The sequence below is a fragment of the Triplophysa rosa genome, linkage group LG2 (assembly GCF_024868665.1).
Source record: "Triplophysa rosa linkage group LG2, Trosa_1v2, whole genome shotgun sequence".
NCBI classification, from domain to species: Eukaryota; Metazoa; Chordata; class Actinopteri; order Cypriniformes; family Nemacheilidae; genus Triplophysa; species Triplophysa rosa.
The window spans coordinates 23,110,934-23,127,678 of record NC_079891.1 but is presented as its reverse complement, the minus strand read 5'-3'; the positions used below and the strand labels follow the sequence as shown (position 1 = coordinate 23,127,678).

The 16,745-nt window shown below is 36.8% G+C and overlaps 3 protein-coding genes across 5 annotated transcripts in view; all 3 read right to left on the bottom strand.

Annotated features, from left to right (window-relative positions):
* Window positions 1–563: 563 nt before the first annotated feature.
* Window positions 564–8,451, bottom strand: pip5kl1 (phosphatidylinositol-4-phosphate 5-kinase-like 1). Of its 2 annotated transcripts, XM_057359925.1 has the most exons (11): window positions 8,090–8,451; window positions 6,394–6,588; window positions 5,420–5,470; window positions 5,055–5,209; window positions 4,025–4,149; window positions 3,827–3,861; window positions 3,678–3,733; window positions 3,251–3,363; window positions 2,893–3,055; window positions 2,298–2,703; window positions 564–930 (listed from the first exon to the last, which is right to left on the bottom strand). In XM_057359925.1, exons 1-11 carry the CDS (start codon window positions 8,102–8,104, stop codon window positions 868–870), a joined length of 1,377 nt encoding a protein of 458 aa, XP_057215908.1. In that variant the 5' UTR covers window positions 8,105–8,451; the 3' UTR covers window positions 564–867. The 2 variants fall into 2 exon arrangements, with proteins under 2 accessions (XP_057215908.1, XP_057215917.1); XM_057359934.1 differs by lacking the exon at window positions 564–930 and having other exon boundaries at window positions 1,664–2,703.
* Window positions 8,452–8,659: 208 nt separating this feature from the next.
* On the bottom strand, window positions 8,660–10,736 carry dpm2 (dolichyl-phosphate mannosyltransferase subunit 2, regulatory). Its single transcript, XM_057360233.1, has 4 exons — window positions 10,680–10,736; window positions 10,106–10,195; window positions 9,307–9,409; window positions 8,660–9,202 (listed from the first exon to the last, which is right to left on the bottom strand). Exons 1-4 carry the CDS (start codon window positions 10,680–10,682, stop codon window positions 9,147–9,149), a joined length of 252 nt encoding a protein of 83 aa, XP_057216216.1. The 5' UTR covers window positions 10,683–10,736; the 3' UTR covers window positions 8,660–9,146.
* A 692-nt stretch (window positions 10,737–11,428) lies between these two features.
* The window catches only part of eeig1b (estrogen-induced osteoclastogenesis regulator 1b), a 44,747-nt gene continuing 39,430 nt past the window's right edge, over window positions 11,429–16,745 (bottom strand). Inside the window, exons 9-13 of one of the 2 annotated variants that reach the window (XM_057359997.1) lie at window positions 16,171–16,311; window positions 15,650–15,848; window positions 15,326–15,447; window positions 15,058–15,127; window positions 11,429–14,653 (exon numbers count right to left, since the gene is read on the bottom strand). In XM_057359997.1, coding sequence (XP_057215980.1) covers window positions 14,608–14,653; window positions 15,058–15,127; window positions 15,326–15,447; window positions 15,650–15,848; window positions 16,171–16,311 — 578 coding nt within the window. In that variant the 3' untranslated portion in view covers window positions 11,429–14,607. The remainder of the gene's footprint in view (window positions 14,654–15,057; window positions 15,128–15,325; window positions 15,448–15,649; window positions 15,849–16,170; window positions 16,312–16,745) is intronic. The other variant, XM_057360006.1, reaches the window with a different exon arrangement.

Genomic DNA, 16,745 nt, shown 5'->3' with positions numbered 1-16,745 from the left:
GGTTTCTTTCGTTTTTATCAGCAAGGTTATAATCTGATCTCTTGAGATCAATCTGTCATATACAGCTATTTTTTGCTTCTTTATATATAGTTTAAACATCTAAAATATTTTACACATTATCTTATCTATCCTCAATGTACAGTATGGGGGGGGGGGCAGTTCTTAAAATGGGTTTACAGGGGTGCGCGACCATGAAAAGGTTGAGAACCACTGCTCTAGGAGAATTAGTTTTGCGTTCAAATTTAAAGATACACTATAGTTGAGGGTCAGTTTACCAAACGTTTTTCATAATCTTAAAAACCTTTGATTTTGTGGAGAAAACAACTGTGCCAAAAGTGCCAACATGTCAACTAAATAAGAAAACTGTTATTTTTTTAACAAATAAATATGAGGACTTGTTTTGTTTAGTTTACTAAACGGAAAATAAAATGTGCAAATCACTTGTGTTTTGGAAACTGAAATGTTGCGCAAAATTGCTTTTTCTCATATTGTAAGCAGTCATTTTGCTGAGTGTTTTGCCACCACGGTGTTCACGTGGTATGGTGCAAACCCAAGAACTATAAAAATGTGGTGTTGCTAACCAAATGAAAGAAGCACCTAACAAAGAAGAGCAACATCTGTAAATAAACTTTGACTTGAATAATTGTTATTTGTTAAGATTTATGTTACTCACGTGCAAGGTCAGCACGACTGCATTTTGAATGGACACCAGAAGTGACACCCTGCGTTCCATCTAAAGGGCTCTTCCCTATGCCCTAAGACTGTCCCTCTCGGACCATAGCCTTTGAAGGATGCGGCCTCTGAAATGGGACCTCGCTAATGGGGGCTGTGGATAAAAGATGGAAATCCTCTATTTTGAGGTGGAATTCAGTCCCCCTTTGAAATTAAGGTCCAGCAGTCCGCCCCCCTGCAGCTCCCCCATTTCCAGCCCTGTACATATTATAAAAATGCAAAATTTTCAGTTTTTCCATGTGTTTCTGCTGTCTGTACTAATTAGTGCTGTCAAATCAATTAATTATGATTAATCGATTTCAAATAAATGTTTGTGTATGTGGCGTGGCGTGTATATAATACACAAACACACATATTTGAGAAATATATGTACTGTAATTCTTTTGTAGTTATACAAAATTTAAATGATATTTATGGAACTATTTGTTACACACACACACACACGCGCACACACACACACACACACACACACACACACACACACACACACACACACACACACACACACACACACACGCACGCACACACACAAAGTCCCTTTCAGCTTTTTTCCTGCACACTCCTGCNTTCAAATAAATGTTTGTGTATGTGGCGTGGCGTGTATATAATACACAAACACACATATTTGAGAAATATATGTACTGTAATTCTTTTGTAGTTATTCCAGTCCACTTTCAGAATCACACCATTATTAGTTACACACACACACACACACACACACACACACACACACACACACACACACACACACACACACGCACGCACACACACACACACACACAATCAAATAAACAATCAAAAAGTCCCTTTCAGCTTTTTTCCTGCACACTCCTGCTTTCAGTTCCAAAATTCTGCACTGTGCTTGCTATATATGGTGATTTTGGTTATTTTACTTTATTTTTTATCATGCAGCGCAAAGTTCAGTCTAAGTAACGGACTACGTGCATTTAAAGAGAAGGTGTTAATTCATATTTAAATGCCCAAACATTCAGTAAGTGACAAATGTTTGGAAACGGTGTACACATGCATTTGCGAGTCATCTGCGGGTGCGTGCGGAACGCGCTGCTTCTCTATACCGGTCTCACAGCACAGATGACGCGGATAGACGTGATCCTGCGCTGAGTCATAGCCAGACCCCATTGCATAACACCTCTGCGAATATTCGACTGTGAGATTGGTAGTCGAATCAGGCTCCTCAAATCGAAGCATTGAATCGTCGACGATTCGGGGTCACCCCTAATTTGTATACTTTATACTTGTATACCCATCAATTTTCAATGGGAAAATATAGAAGCAGTTACACTGTGTTTTTCAGGAAGAAACGGTGTTTCAACAAGTACTTGCATTGGCATGGTTTTATTTGAACAAATAATTATTCAAAGACGTACTCTGAAAACAGACACCCTCAAATGTACATTCTGGTCATTTCTACAGTTTTGGCCTGTTTATATAATGAGGTATGTATGGCTCAGGTGTCTAAGCAGTGTGCACACTTTTGTCATGCTTTATTTGGAATGATTCTGAACCCACTGGCATAGCCTGTAACAGTAGGCTGGAGGACTCACTGTTGAGAATGTTTGCCGTGGATGTCTGAGTCTTTTCCACAGATGCTCAAGCCTCTTTCTGAAACCATAAACAGTGAAGATGTCAATGATCCCGATGAAGTAACGCTGCTCTGGTCCATCAATGACATGAAGTGGGTTCTTGAAATTGGGAAGCAGCCTTCGGTTCTGGGCCTGGAACACTTGTAGATCAGCTGATTCTTCTCCTGTTCCGCTAGGCTGCTTGATGTTTTCTCCCGCATAACTTCCATTATCTGTTCCTTCATCGCAACAGTGCATTTTTGTCGCTTGACCCTGTGATGTTGCACAATATAGTTCTGATGAGAGGAGGGTGGAGTCATCCTCTGCCACCGCGCCAGGAACAGTGGCTGTAGCAACATGTGTAGGACTGGAGGTTGCATTAACAGACCTAACAGCCAGCCACAGAGAATGAAAATAATAAAACAAAGAACAATTATTGACTAAATGATTTTGAAATAAAAGCTTATTTAAGTTTTCCTTCAGTTTCACGTATCAAAATCATATTATGAATAAATTAGCAATTTATATATGTCATTGTTTGTGGATGACTGTATTCAGGATCTGCGTTTAAGCTCACTTTTTGGTGCGCATGATGAGCGTTGCGAAAGAGAGGCTCTGGCTGAGCTCATCCTGGTGCAGGGGGTGATGGGCCAGCAGGAGGCTGTAGTCCAACACATTGAGCGTCTGAAGAAAGGCAGTGTCAATCTCCACCTGACGCAAAAGCCAAAGGCGCTGTTGATCTGTCATGTAGCACAGAAAGATTTTGTTTTGTCTCCTTTGACTTTATAAAGGTCCCGGACCAAAATCATACTTCTGTTATAAACAAGAGCCAGTAGTTTCAATGTGTCAAGACATGCATCAAACAGACTATAAACAGTGTTGCTGTTGATGTCTAAAAGTTCTCAAACTTTAAGAAAAAGATGGCCGAGGTTCACCTAGGTTAATGATCTGTCCCTCAAAATTGAGATCCTTTAATACAACAATCATGTGGCTGCCTTCAGGGGCTGGGTCTGTCCACCGGCTCACCTCACAACCTTTAAGATCATACCTTATGACATATTAAGAGAAAAGAATGAATAAGAAGTTCAAGAAGTAAATGAGAAGGAGGCGGGGGAATCAGAGGCACACAAGTATTCTTAGTGGGAGATGGGCCAGATCATTATTCCATTAGTGCAAGGCGTCGTAAAATCGATAATTTCAAGGTTGCAGGAAACCATTTTTTGTCTTTCCACTTGTAATAGAGATTTGAGAAACATTACATTTTTAAGATTTGCATAAAGATTTGCATAAAATTTAAAGATTATTAATGGACATTGTAATAACAGTTCACCATATTTGTAACATGCCGCATTGAAGTCTTACCGTGCAGTGATTCTGTCATCTGGGTAGAAGACACTTTGCATCACAATAAAGTATTTCTGCACACAAAAAAATATCAAATGAATCTTCATGAGCCTCAACACTATACTGTTGTGAGAAAATTAAAGATACTACTGAAATGAAATCACTACCATCTTCTGGTGAGCAATTTTGATCCTGTGAATACCTGTCCATGAAAAAAAGCATTACAGCAAATAGCAAACTAGCAATTATAGGTTTTGTAAATAGCCATGCGTTACACCATTAATGTTACATTTATAAACATAAAAAATGAGTAGAAATCAAAAATGTGTTAGAGATGATGTGTTTATTTACTGGCTGATTCTCACCTAAAAATTTGACAAGCAGGGAATGTGGATACTTCTCCAGATGCTCCATGTAGATTCTCAAGTTAGACAACAGAAATCGGACTTCCCTTTTACTCTGTGTCTTTAAGAAGAACCGCTTATCATTACTGAGCAGAGGAGAGAGGAGGTGAAAGACATTTTTAAACCTATATACTGTACTAGAAGACAATATATGTCTTGTTCAAAAAGACGATGATGTTTACAATCTTTAGGTTACCATAGAAAAGGATGTGAATTAATGGCTATGCCCTTCATTTTTCTCTAGTGGAAAATGTATTTTCATTATATATTGTGTGTCAGCTCGCTTGGCAGTCATCTTGGCCACCTCTGGGGACAGCTACTTTTCACTCATACATGTACAGCTCCTTTTACTTAAACTGGAAATTACCAAAAATCTCCAAAACTGTCTGTCAGTATTATATTATAATACCATGTTTTAAAAGATCTGACAACAATGGCATCAACAATGTTTCAAAAAAAATATTTTAAGGCTAATGCACACATTAGAAAGTTAAAAACAGATGAAGTCTCAAGGTAATAGGCTTATAACTGTAAGGTAGAAGGTCTGTTCATATAATCCCTATTCCAAAATACAGTTTATCCACTTCATTGTTTATTAAAGTGATAGTTCACCCAAAAATGTAAATTCTGTCATCATTTATTCGTCCTCTCGTCAATTCAAACCTGTATTACTTTCTTTCTCCTGCAGCACACAAAAGAAGATATTTTGAAGAATGTTGTTAACTTGCACCCATTGACTTGAATTGGTTTTGTGTCCATACAATAGAAGTGAATGGGTGCTGCCGCTGTTCGGTTACCAACTTTCCTCAAAAAATCTTCCTTTGTGTTCTGCAGAACAAAGCAAGTCACAAAGAAATGACAAGAAGCTGAGTAAATGATGACAGAATTTTCATTTTTGGGTGAACTATCCCTTTGAAGGTCTGTCTCTTCTTTATAGCATCTCTGGTATATGTATATGCTCCCGGTTTGTGAGGCATTTATGCTGACTCACGTCAAGAAAAAGTCTGCCTTGCTCTTGGAATTGCTGATGAATTGCAGATAGCTGCCTTCAGAGGAGAGGGACTGCTGATATTCCTTCTCTGTCATCCCCAGAGAGCCTCGCAAACTGGCGAAAACTGGACCAGCATAAGTCTCCATCCTGAAGTCCTTTATGTAAACATTATGGATCAGTTGTGGCAACTAAATATAATAATTGTGTTAAATCTGACATACTGTATATACGTAAAAATGACTTTAAAACCAAACATTGATGACAGACTGCATAGGTCAAACAATACACGTGTAAAATGATCATAACACAGACTTATCAATGCTTTCTTGCTTTCATCAGTCAGTTATTCACCAGAAAAACCAAACCTTATGGATTTGTGTAACCTCAAGATTGTAGTCATCTTCAGATAGCTCATCCTGAAAAACAAACGATACAATACAATGATTAGTAATGAAATGTGATGAATTGGTGCAAACATTTGCAGCAATACAATGCAATGTTTTTTTTCTGTGCAATTGTGTTAAAATGCTTTGAGTCCCAGACAACAGGCAGCACATTCATGAGTCATACTGTTGTATAAGCAAACGGAATTCAATGACATTGGGATGTGCAACATCATCTGTATGTGTGTGTTAGTGAACAAGCACATGACCATAAAGGCACCCATAACATGCTGTGTTTGTGTTGCTCTCAACTCCCTTAGTGCATTAATAGCAACTATATTGCGTTTTTAAATAGTTATAGAGTTTTTATTCAAATTAAAACATTTATGGTCCAAAATCATATGGAAATTCATGAATCAGATTTTTCACTGCAAGATGCAATACATCTGTTTATTCATGTCATCTAGCTTAGTCCATGTTTACCCTCTGATGGCACTACCATGCGCTGTGAAGACCAGGGCATTGTTTGAAGTACAATGGTGTTTGTTTCGCTGATCTGTTTCTCTTGAGCAAATGAACAACATAAAAACAGCTCCAAACAACCTCAAACACAGCGGTTGGATTCCCCTTCAATACTACAAACACATAGTCTCCATGGAAAGATCATACTAAATATGTTCCTCTCTGTGGAGCTTCTTCGTAGTAATTAATGATAAATAGAGCATGTCTGTCTCCTTGGAGGTCTTTGATCATCCCAAAGCGTTTGTCTCTCTCATCTTTGTTTCAATATGCAAATCAACACTAAAATGGTTGTATCATGAGCTGTATTAAAAAGATTTACACAGTAAGGGCAAAATTTACAAAATAAAAATACAGGTTTTCCCTGATATACCGAAAATGTAAGACATGATATTCAATAAGGACTGAATGAGGGGTATGCTCATGGGTATACTCACAGGTAAAGGGTTGTCAATGGTGTTTTGAATGGCAGCACAAAGTCCTTCTTTCATCATACATGTGAGGCTGTAGAACTCGTGCTGCTGGTCGATCTCAAAGAGACCCAGCATTTTCCACCGCTGCCTCATACCCCCCCACCTCCTCCTTTTTATGTTGCGGTTGTGTCGGCTCACACTCGGCCCTGACATCTCCAACTACAACAGATGATACACATGTAAGAAAACAGACTTACAAAAACTGCCTCAGCTGTAGCACAAACACACGATTTTACATTTTGACCTGGATTTTTACTGTTCATAGAGTGTCAAAATCTTTAGTGGCATGGTAAAATTCATACTGGTAAAAAACATGCATGGTCGAACAACAATAAGTAGATTTGGAAACAAAGAGGGTTAGAAGTACACTGTAAACCCGAATGTTCAAAGAAATTAAACAGTTTAAGTAGTGTAAACTTAATTTTATATAAAAAAAAATCCTAACTTAAATGTTTTGAGAAGTACTTAAAAATCTAGTTTTATGTTACTATGCTAATACATTTAGCAATTATTACACAAGAGAAAATGATATAGTTTACTGCGCTGCACATTCACTAACAATTGCCATTGTTGTAGTGGTCACCATAATAATCACATGTGATTTGCAACAGGAGATCCTGAGCTGCTTTGTCACTATGACAACAGTACAAGAGGACAGAAGACAATTTCTCTTCAACTATCTCAAATGGAGACACTCAGCTTATTAGTTTTCTGAAATCATTACTAACTAGTGGGTAAAAACACCTGCAGCAGACCAGCTCAAATCTGACATGCCATCGGCCACTCAATACGATGTTCCTTTAAAGGGACAGTTCACCCAAAAATAAAAATTCTGTCATGAATTACTCGACCTTAGGTTGTTTCAAACCTGTATAAATGTCTTTGCTCTGTTGAACACAAAGAAAATATATTGAATGTTAGCAACTGAGATTTCTGGGGCACCGTTGTCTACCATTAAAATGGTTCACAACGGTGCCCCAGAACTGTTTTCCTAAATTCTTTAAAAGATTTTCTTTTGTGTTCAACGGAACAAAAAAATCTAGAATAATTATTTCTACTATGGTAGTCAATGGTGCCCCAGAAATCTAACATTCTTTCAAATACTGTATCTTTCGTTGTGTTCAACAAAACAAAGAAATTTATGCAGTTTTGGAACAACTTGAGGGTGACAGAAGTTTCATTTTTGGATGAACTATCCCTTCAAGTTACTAGTCTGCACTTTACATGTAAGGAAACCATAGTAACACTAAAGTTAGATACTTCTGGCTCATTTTCACTGGTCAGCCAAAGAAGCCCATTTGTTTTTTCTCCCAGCTGTCATGTGCCCGTTTTTGACAGACTTAATCAGACCGAAGTATTTGTTTTCATCGATAAAAACGAATGTAATGCTTTCCGCCAATGCAGCATACGGCTTAAAACACATCTGTCATACTTTTACATGAATAGCTTTATTTAGAATCTACCTATAATTCAAAATAATGCAACCTATTATTTTATTATTTGACGACGTCAGTATTTAAGGTAAATTGTTACCAAACAACAGGGTGTCAAATGAAAGCTCATACAAACTCATCCATTTAAACAGCCAGTGAAACTCTGACATCGATCATGAGTTTACCTCGATAAGAAAGAAACAATCAAAGATTTGTACAGTACATACCTCAGTTTGACTCATTATTGGTTTGCTAATATATTGTCTGTGAAGGTCGTAGATGGAGAGATCAGCTCATTCTATATGCTCGTGTGCAATATTCGTTCACTGAGAGGTGATGAGAGAATGTGTGTGAGCTGCGCGCGCTCGATCAATCCCCACACCGGAGTGAGTGAGCGCGCGTGACTGCAGCAGCGGCCCATCCCGCACGTAACCCCTGCGCTTATTCACCGACGTTATCAATTGCGCAGTCTATACAGTCAATAATACAAATATATACAGTAATGTATTGTGTCCATATATTCAAAAAATCTTGTCATAATTAACAATTGAAGAGTTTATTTGCAAAAACAGATAACTCCGGGTTTATTGTGTTGTTAGTAAGCTGTACTTTTTTAGTAATTATTACTTAATCAAAACACCCTTAACTGCAGTTTGATTGATAGCTTAAAACATAGAATGCACAATAAAAAACATGTTTTTTTATTTAAAATCTGTTTTTGCAAACGAACTCTTCAAATACAACATATATTGTACATTTGAATAACATGAAATACAAAACACCAACAATGTTATAGACAGGTTTACATATTACCATTTTATTTAAATATGGGGTTTTATAGCGGATGTCCTAAATGAGTAACTTCTAACATTATACCTTAAAATTAAGTCTATTTACAACACAAGACATTGACGCATCTAGTCCAATCATTTCTCAACATAAAGCATGAAAACAAACAAACCAAAACCACACTATTTCCCATTAAGCCCTCATCCAGGTACAAAGTACACACATCTTCCCCAAGTCTTAAGGTGCAGATTGAGTTTATTTTCCTGACTATGGAAAGATTTCTTTGAAGTTAAATCAAGTTCGCAGCCACTGTTCAAGTTGACTACTGTTCAACTGACTACATGTTCAGTAGTGATTTGGCCTCCTAATGAAATCTAATTCATTAACATCCAACAGACTGGAATACATCATCTCGTGGCTGTGTACAGGTGAAGGTACATGAGTTAAAATAACACCATTGGTTCTTGTAAGCAGATCATGACAACCTGGAGAATCTTAATCAACTTTCCTAGGTTTTCGATTCTTCCATGTTACAACCCCTATGAAGGTGCCTGAAAACAAGAGTAAAAACAGGTTACTAAAGTCATTAGAAAACTGTGTGATTGTTTGACCATTGTTTTTACATCTTGTAATGCATATTGCCAGCTTTACTCACCAACAACAAGTAAGAGGATTAATGCTGCAACTCCAGGAAGTATGACTGAATATTCCCGTGGAAGAAAGTAGCTGTGGACCACATGATCGCTGTCTACAAATGGCTGGAACGAGAACGATCAAGTTTGTGTTAATGCTCAATGACTTTAAATAACTTTTAGTGGTACAGAAAACAAAGATATTTTTCACATAAAGCATAAAAGCCAAACAAAGTGGAGTCTTTCTCTACAGCTGTGGGTTACGCTAATCGGTCTCAGTCACAATAATGGAGCAAAACAGCCATAATGCTACATTTCCTTGAAGAATAGTGCAAAAATCGATTAATACAAAGTTCCAGATCAAAACATTTTTACTCATCGAGTGTGTGGAAACTACCGTATGAATTTCAGAGTTTCAGTAACTGCCTTTATGGTTTTGTCAGATAAGAAAGAACATTTAACTCTATCCTTATACAAGGAATGAAGACATTTTTAAATGCAAAACACAAAACAAAGCATTTTATACTATGTGCTTCTGAAGAAAGCCCAAGCATTCTCAATGTCATCACAGCCCAAACATGCAGTGATTTACACACATTTCTTGCCATGTGAACACTCATGCACAATATTGTCCACACACACAATTCACAAGCTCAGCTTGTACAATATAAAGAGGGCAAAAAGGGATACACTGACTTTAGATAATAAAGAAAAGCAGAAAAAGCTCTAAATCGAGGAGATGTATGAGGAGGAAGATCTGTCTTTCTATTAGGTGGAAGGTACAAACAGTCTTATGCTGATAAACATAAAAAAATCGCTTACCAAGACTATGACCCAAATGGTGTAATATGTGAACAGTAACAGACTAAAGCCAACAAGTCCAAAGCCAACAGCTTGATCTGCTCCGGTCGCCTGAAAGCATATTTTGTTTTTAGGGATTATTTAAAATCATAATCATTTTATTTGAAATCAATACATCATAATCATTTTAAAACGTATTAATACGTTTAATATTATGGGGGAAAAATCATACTATTTTTGTACAATATAAATCCACACAGAGCAAATCACATTTACTGTGTTCAATGAAAGCTTCATATTTTTATTTAATACAATTTATTACAAAATGTACATGACTACAGTACATACAACAGTTCTTTATTAACTACTACTGGTGTTAGTGAATGATTTATTTGGTCGTATCCTCGTGGGTTTTTCAGAGTTTGTTAGAAGTGTTAGCTGGTCATGTGTGATAAACTCATCGTCATTACAAAGTTAAGGCAACAGGATGGAATCATTAACAAGAAAGTACACGATGTCCTATAAATCAGCATAATGTTAATAGTTATAATAGCTGGTTTTGTCTTTAAACTAAAAAGACTTGCGTTTATCTTACCATTATTAAGGTGCCACTTCCGCAAGCATCCGAAGATTCCTGATTATAAAACGTACTTCCGGCTACCAATGAAAGTCCTGCTGGGAAATGTAGTTTTCAATCTCACACTTCCATTATCACTATTCACCACACGATGGTGCTAAAAGACAATTATTGGATAGAAGCGGCGCGATGATTTGGAGTTTCAAGCTTGTAAATTCATATCACAGAGCTTCATTGTTTATTTATGCTTTATTCAGAATTATTTGCAATTTTCTTTACGTTTTAATTTTGTGCATTAGGGAAAATACATGCAAATGTCAACCTTAAGATGAAAAATCCAAAGTTTATACCAATGTTTTCACCATACTGATAGGTTGGTTTGTTCATCAAAAACGTGTCCTTTTCGTCACATCCATAACACATTGTTTCCTATTTTAAAATAGAAAACTTAGTATATGCATAAACTGATATTTTTCTTTCGTTACATTATATGGGTGAATTTACAAAGTTATTACAGAAAATGTCACATACATAAAGTTTGAATTGCCAATTACTGTTTCAGCTTCATTAGTTACAAACACTATCAACCCTGCTTGTCCTCTTCTAGGCACTAATAATTTATTTTTCATTTCTCTGTTTTGTAGAAGGCCAGGTGTGTTTTATATGTTAACAACTGAAACCTTACAATTAAGTAGTCATTTGTCCATAGTATTAGCTTGATGTTTAAGCTCACTATTTAAATAAATCACAACAAACATGTATGATACCCAACATTAACTTTATTTCGCCTAAAATAATACATATAACATCACCTGACAGTTAGATTAAAGAAACATTCACATTTGAGTGTACAAATCTGGTCCATTGTTAGAAAATGCAGTATTCATCTCCATGCAAACCAAACATAACCATGAAAACTTTGGGGCAATAGCACATTACTTATGTGTGATATCTGTAGAAATCACCAAAAATAAATGCATTTATATAGGTTCTACTCTTTTGTAAAGAAATCTCCAGAATATAATTTATCAGTATTGTTGTAACCGACATGGATGTCATTTTGGAAAGTGCATAGCTTTCATCCCTATAGTAAAGAAATAATAATCAACATCTTGTAAAATGTGTGTTTCACAAGTCTTTAGTATTTAAGTGCTGTTGTAGTGAAGGTTATTTATACATATATTTGTGTGTATTCTAATGTTTCATGATTCTGGAGCATATACCGCAGGATGGCCACATAGTGCATATATAAAATCATATAACATGACCACCATAAAATCATATGATGTAATTAAATAAATTTCAATGAAAGTGTATTGACTGAACTGTCTTTAAAAAAGCACCAGAATACTGAAAATAGTTCTTGCTATAATAAACATCTCCATATAGACCCCAATCAACGCCCTGCAACAGCATCTTAAAGGGGTCATATGACACGGCTAAAAAGAATATTATCGTTTGTTTTAGATGTAATGCAATGTGTATACACGATTTAAGGTTAAAAAATGCTGTATTTTCCATATACCATGCATGTACAGTACTGTATCTCCTCTTTGCCCCGCCTCGCTGAAACATGCAGATTTTTAACAAAGCTCATCTCTCTGTAAAGCGAGGTGTGCTGTGATTGGCCAGTTAACCAGTGCGTAGTAATTGGTCGAATACTGCAAGCGTGTGATGGAAATGTAACGCATCTTACCATAATTGGAACACCAGGTTACAAAGCAATTGTACTGACAGGTATGCCCATCTTACTTGCGTATACATTTGGGCGGTCGAACCGATGTAGATTTGTGGGGGTGTGGTTACACGAGGCGTTTCAGGCAGGTCTGGATAAGCATTCGCCTTTAGATAGAATGCATCTCTTGTTCCCACACTTTAATATTTTTCAATTTTACGTGTCTAATACATGCATGGGCAACTTATAACACACCAAAGACACAGAAAAACACGTGTTCGCGCCATATGACCACTTTAAAGCAAATAATATAATCACGCTCATCTGCATTAGAAAGATCACCAGTTAGAGTCAATTACAAAAACAAACATTACAAGACTTTGTAAGAGAAATGGAAGAAAACAAGAATCACAGATGATCGTTTCCGTTGTTCGTGGCATCACAATGTTAAGATATTATAGAATTAGATATTAAACTCCTCTAAAGATTCCAATGAACCAGCCAGCTGGTTCGAAAACAATGATAGGACAGAGTTACTGTTGCTAATAATGTTTTTTTGTATCAGAATGGACAACAGAAGTACACTACAAAGAGTAAACAATGAAAATAATTAAATCATACATTGTTCAGTGTTTTAAGGAAAATCCCTTTATATTAGCTATGAAGAAAAACTAGGCTGCAACCTACAATTTATTTTGCACTTTCAAAGTTAGTGTTACTTTAGATTTCCAGGAGTTAGAACAACAGCAGCCAGCTGATGCCACAGACGCAAGTGAAAGGTTAATCATCATCATTAATGACGTCCATTCAAATGGATTTAAAACACTTACAGTACATATGTAACGTTCCCTCTCAACTGTAGTCTACTTGTGAACAGTGATTCTTTTAATACATGCTATTTAAACCCACTAGACAGGTGAAATGTTTTAAAGGGAAATTTCCTAGAAAGAATTCATAAAAATGAGCTTGCGCAACAATAAAAACAGGCCCATATTACACTTTTCTCACAACAGAAAATGTGCAGAACTCACAATGTCAGTTTTCAATGCTCAGATCAACTGAGAACTTCTCCATGACCAAGATCACGGCTAGCTAACTTGATGCGAAACAAACAATAAACATAACAGAGAAACACAGAAAGGGGCTTTCCATTCTCTCTCATGTCTATTGTATATTGTTTCCGATTGCACACCAGGTGCCGATCAGAAACACAGAGGCAGTTGCCAAGGACGTAGTCTTGTGACTATGAGTCACGGCCTCTGATCTAACCCAACAAAAACAATGGGATTTTTCACGTTTGTATTCTACAAGATAAAACTTTTCCAGAAAATTATTCTCTTTGTGTAAGCTATTATCCTCACAATGCAGGACCATTTGGATACTGACAAGGCTCTTCCAAGAAAATACCACATAAATAGCTTGACTGTATCGTTGTGCAGCCAACTATTCTAAAGAAGAAACTGCGGTAACTATCAGAGCCGAAACTCATAGTAACGTGAACGTTCACGTGGCTGAAACCAGCAGCACATTAAGATTCAAATAGTGAAAGAGGAAAAAGTACTGAAAAATTGAAACAAATGGGGATTTGTAGAGAGAGAGAGACATTTATAGATTTTATGTTAACCAGACCAGCTGGAACACAAGTAACCATCGCAGACACAGTGAGGACACTGAGAACAGATTTGTGAGAAGAACGGCCAAAATGTTCTCCTCACCTCTGACGTACTTGTACGGCCAGCCATACTGTACATCCTTTAACACAGGCTGGTATTGGAATAATGGACTGGTTAGAGACTTTATCAAACTACATTATCATTACAATGTATGAAAATATTTTAGTGGTTTGTTGCCTTCACTAAGCATATATCAGGTGTGAAATATGACAAAGAGATAAAAGGCAAATATGCAATTAAATAATATCTGAAAGGCTTTTAAAGATCTAATGTAACATTAAACTGAATTTGGACTGCCCTCTTATTTCACAGTGTTACACTCCCATCATGCCTCACTTCTAAAGGCATTTCAAGTAGATGATATCCTCAGAATCCGGTGAAAAACATTTCTGAGGATTAAGTCTTAATCATAGAGCTATGAATGTTATAGAAGTACCCACTTCTTTTGCAAATGTGAAGCACAATTAGGGTGATACCATTGTAATGTGTGAGTACACAGATTTACCCCAAAAAGAGGAGAGTGACATAAACTTCCGGTCTTAACAAAAAACTGACGGCAGTGGCTTTGTGAAAGAGTGCCCATCGTTCCTCCAGCGATCTAATGACTCTCGATGACCACTTGTTCAAAAACACCGGCAGACACCCTTTTAAAAAATAAAATAAACATATTACTAAAGTGTGACTTATCGAAAGAGCCCACATTACTAAACTAAATAAATACATTTGGAAAGTTTCTACTTCCTTTAACAAGATATATCATACAATTCACTTCACTGCATTTGATAAATAAATCCAATTTTAAAATTACTTGCGTAAAATACTGAAATACGAGATTTCTAATGTACTTTAAAAAAATGAAAAAAAAAACTTGACACGTATTTATCAAATGTAGTGGGGTAAAAAGTATGATGCTTTTTAATTCAATAAAAGGAAAGAAAGAAAAAAAATCCAAGTAAAAACCCAACCAATTTAGGCAAGTGTCATTAATTTAATAAACAATGTGTTGTTTACATCAAAAGCTACAGGATATACAAGAGCGCCAGTTTACCTGCTGACCAGCTGGATGCCACTTAAGGCTGTGGTACCATCCCTACTGATAAACAGTGTTAGATTGCTGTCTGCAAGAGAAAGATGGACAAAACGATCAGTTTCAGAGCTTCACACATGGGCATTAAGTGGGTAATTCACACATATGTATCAGTAACCAGCAAACAATGCAATGAATGTCAGTAAATCAGCACCAGCTGTGAACTGGGACAAATGAGAGGTACAATAGAGCTAAATACAAAAGCCAGCATGTTGTCTTCTTAACGCACCTTCATTGTTGCTGACATCACTGAAGTTCTGACTCTGCACGATCTTCTCCACGATATCATCAGCGTCAATACGCGTGTCGTCCACCCAGGTGGGGTGACTTTCCACAGAGTCCTTCTTTCTTCTGTATAAAACATTCAATATATATGCTTAAATAAATATATTTTGAATAAAGACTTACATTATTGTCAGGTTTCTATGATATGATCTGCTCATTACTGCTGAACAAGGCAACGTATATTACAATAATCAGAAAATAATATATATATATATATATTAGTCAACAGGAATGTATATTTTTCTAAGTTTGATAACAGCCTCCTCACCTTGAGGGTCTGTTGGGGGGCAGACCGGGACGGGGGGGCCGTGGGGGCTTCTCTGGTTTTAGCTCTTTCTCCTGTTCTACAGGGCTCTCGGCAGCTGTGGTGGTCCCTCCAGATGTGTTACTGCTGCTGGTGGAGGTATTCCGGCGGTGCTGCGAGAGATCCGTCAGGCTGGACGAGCGAAAGTACTCTGTGCTGTAGCCTGTGTGGAGTGAGTGCATGAGGGAATTAGCACATCTCTTGGTCAGAAGACACTGTATAGTACATTTTCATCATTTTGTTTCCTTATAAAGCTGCTCTTTTCTATACTGTAAGATTTTTTTATTTACATCTTTTTGCCAAACCTAAACGTATTTTGAAAAGTTTCTCTTTATTGCATCTGACTGTTGGCTCCTTTTTTATAAACTGCTTGTGATTTTTCTCATTTGTGAGTCATAACAGATAAATTAATTAAATCTGCTAAATTAATTGCATTTAAATGTGTATTTTCAGGTGTTTTTACTAAAATCAGCCCTGATCTGTACCTGGTGTTCTTTTGATCGTGCCCTGAGCCCCACCTGAGATTTTGCTCTGCTGGCTGGCAAAGCTGGAGTTGCGAGAGTGTCCCGTGTGAAACAATTCTTCTGGACTAGACAGGTTCTCCTCCAATCCCTCCTGAAGGCCTCCTGAAGACAAATATTGTCAGGTAAACACAGCACACCCATTCTCTTCCAACTGCAAAGTGCAGCGCTTCTTCTTTCTCCTTTTAGTGAGCAAATCAGTCCTACCTCTCTAAATTATTCCATAATATTAAAAATTACAAATGTACATCATTGCTGTTAAACAATACAAGTAACATTTATGTAAATTTTTCACCTTCAATTAAGTTCAGGGCTCAAAGCTAAGGATTTTTTCTACTGGCCAGGTCGAGCAAGTGATTACAATTACTGCCAAAATGTTCACTGGCCCCGCCACAAAAGAGTATTAATAGTATCTAGTTATTTGTTTGTTGTTACCCATGTAATCTTAATAAATAAAGCTATAACTCACAATTTCAAATATTGTTGAAGACAACTAAACTCAGTAAGTAATAAAATAAGATCAAGTAATCATAGTATGT

What these genes read in the sequence shown, in the direction of transcription:
- dpm2 (XM_057360233.1), bottom strand. An exon ending in CCATTTGGGTCATAGTCTTG is followed by an intron (nt 9,410 to 10,105) that starts GTAAGCGATTTT and finishes TTCTCGTTCCAG; the next exon opens with CCATTTGTAGACAGCGATCA. An exon ending in AATCCTCTTACTTGTTGTTG is followed by an intron (nt 9,203 to 9,306) that starts GTGAGTAAAGCT and finishes TCTTGTTTTCAG; the next exon opens with GCACCTTCATAGGGGTTGTA.
- pip5kl1 (XM_057359925.1), bottom strand. An exon ending in CCATTGACAACCCTTTACCT is followed by an intron (nt 5,471 to 6,393) that starts GTGAGTATACCC and finishes TTTGTTTTTCAG; the next exon opens with GATGAGCTATCTGAAGATGA. An exon ending in GGGACAGATCATTAACCTAG is followed by an intron (nt 3,056 to 3,250) that starts GTGAACCTCGGC and finishes GCTACATGACAG; the next exon opens with ATCAACAGCGCCTTTGGCTT.